General features: G+C 42.4%; 1 protein-coding gene across 1 annotated transcript in view; it reads right to left on the bottom strand.

The window, feature by feature from the left end:
• Positions 1–479, bottom strand: part of LOC103371392 (acid-sensing ion channel 2) — a gene marked incomplete at its 5' end in the record, with an annotated part of 39,028 nt that extends 38,549 nt beyond the window's left edge. The window contains one exon of the mRNA XM_008300704.1: positions 329–479. Within this exon, the coding sequence (XP_008298926.1) occupies positions 329–479 (151 nt within the window). The remainder of the gene's footprint in view (positions 1–328) is intronic.
• Positions 480–1,068: the final 589 nt, after the last annotated feature.

Consider the following 1,068-nt stretch of genomic DNA (forward strand, 5'->3'; position numbering starts at 1 on the left):
ACTTAGCTATTTCTGAAAAGAAAAAAACAAGGCAACGTCTGCTTTTTTAGCTTTCTTTTGGTCAGCCATCTGGCAAAGGTGATCCCGTGACTTAAAGCACCTGTTGAAAATGAGTTCCACTTGAAGGCAGCCCAAGATATGATGAGAGAAAAGCGAGTATAATTGAAGGAGGGCCTTTTTTTGTTCTTTTTAGGTTCTTTGGGTCCCTCTTGAGACCAGAAGAAAAGGTTTGGAAGACAGCATTGTGATTTAGGTGCAGAAGGACTCTGTAGACCCTCTGTGGTGTGTTCAGAGTCAGCAGGAAAGGTGAGCTGGTGTCCAGGCCTACCTGTGTCCCCCCACACCGGCAGGTACTCGTCCTGCTGGATGTCCAGCATGATCTCCAGGCCGTTCCCCGTCCCTCCCTTCATGGTGGTGCGGAGCGTCTTTCCCTCCTCGGCGGCGTTGAACATGTAGCACTTTCCGTATCTGGTGAACACCTGAGAGCAGACAGAGAGGGTTGATCAGTGATGAGTCCTGATGCACAGACTCAAAACTGTAAAAATAACACTGCAGATTAGGGCGTAACAATGCATTCTTCACGGCGGCCGTATTCCCCACAATACCAAGAAAATGCAAATCTGACTTTTATCAATATACAGTAGAAAATATGCTAAATATGTTTTTCTTTTGTGAACTCTATCAACATATCTGTCTCTCTTTGACTAAGTCCTATATGTCCTGAAGGGCCCAAATATTTAGAAGTCAGCAACTTTTGGTCCAAAGAACTAATTTAACAGTGAGGAACTGAATGTGAACCATCAGAAGGACGGAAGAATATGTTGCTGCTCATTACAAGACAGGGACAGCTTATATTACAGATAATAAAGTTGCTTTTTGCAGCAAGTGAAGCTTCTGTTTTCATCTCTGCCCAGAGATTGGTCCTTAATGACAATTTCAGCAAGTTCAATAACCTGCTTGTGTCTTTATTTTAAAAAAAAAGAAGAAGCTTTTCAATAGTTTGTAACTGTCATTTTCCCCCTGTGTTGTGAAATTACAGACAATAATTTGTATCACTGAAATCACTGA

The sequence above is a fragment of the Stegastes partitus genome, unplaced genomic scaffold (assembly GCF_000690725.1).
Source record: "Stegastes partitus isolate 25-593 unplaced genomic scaffold, Stegastes_partitus-1.0.2 Scaffold1577, whole genome shotgun sequence".
NCBI lineage: Eukaryota > Metazoa > Chordata > Actinopteri > Pomacentridae > Stegastes > Stegastes partitus.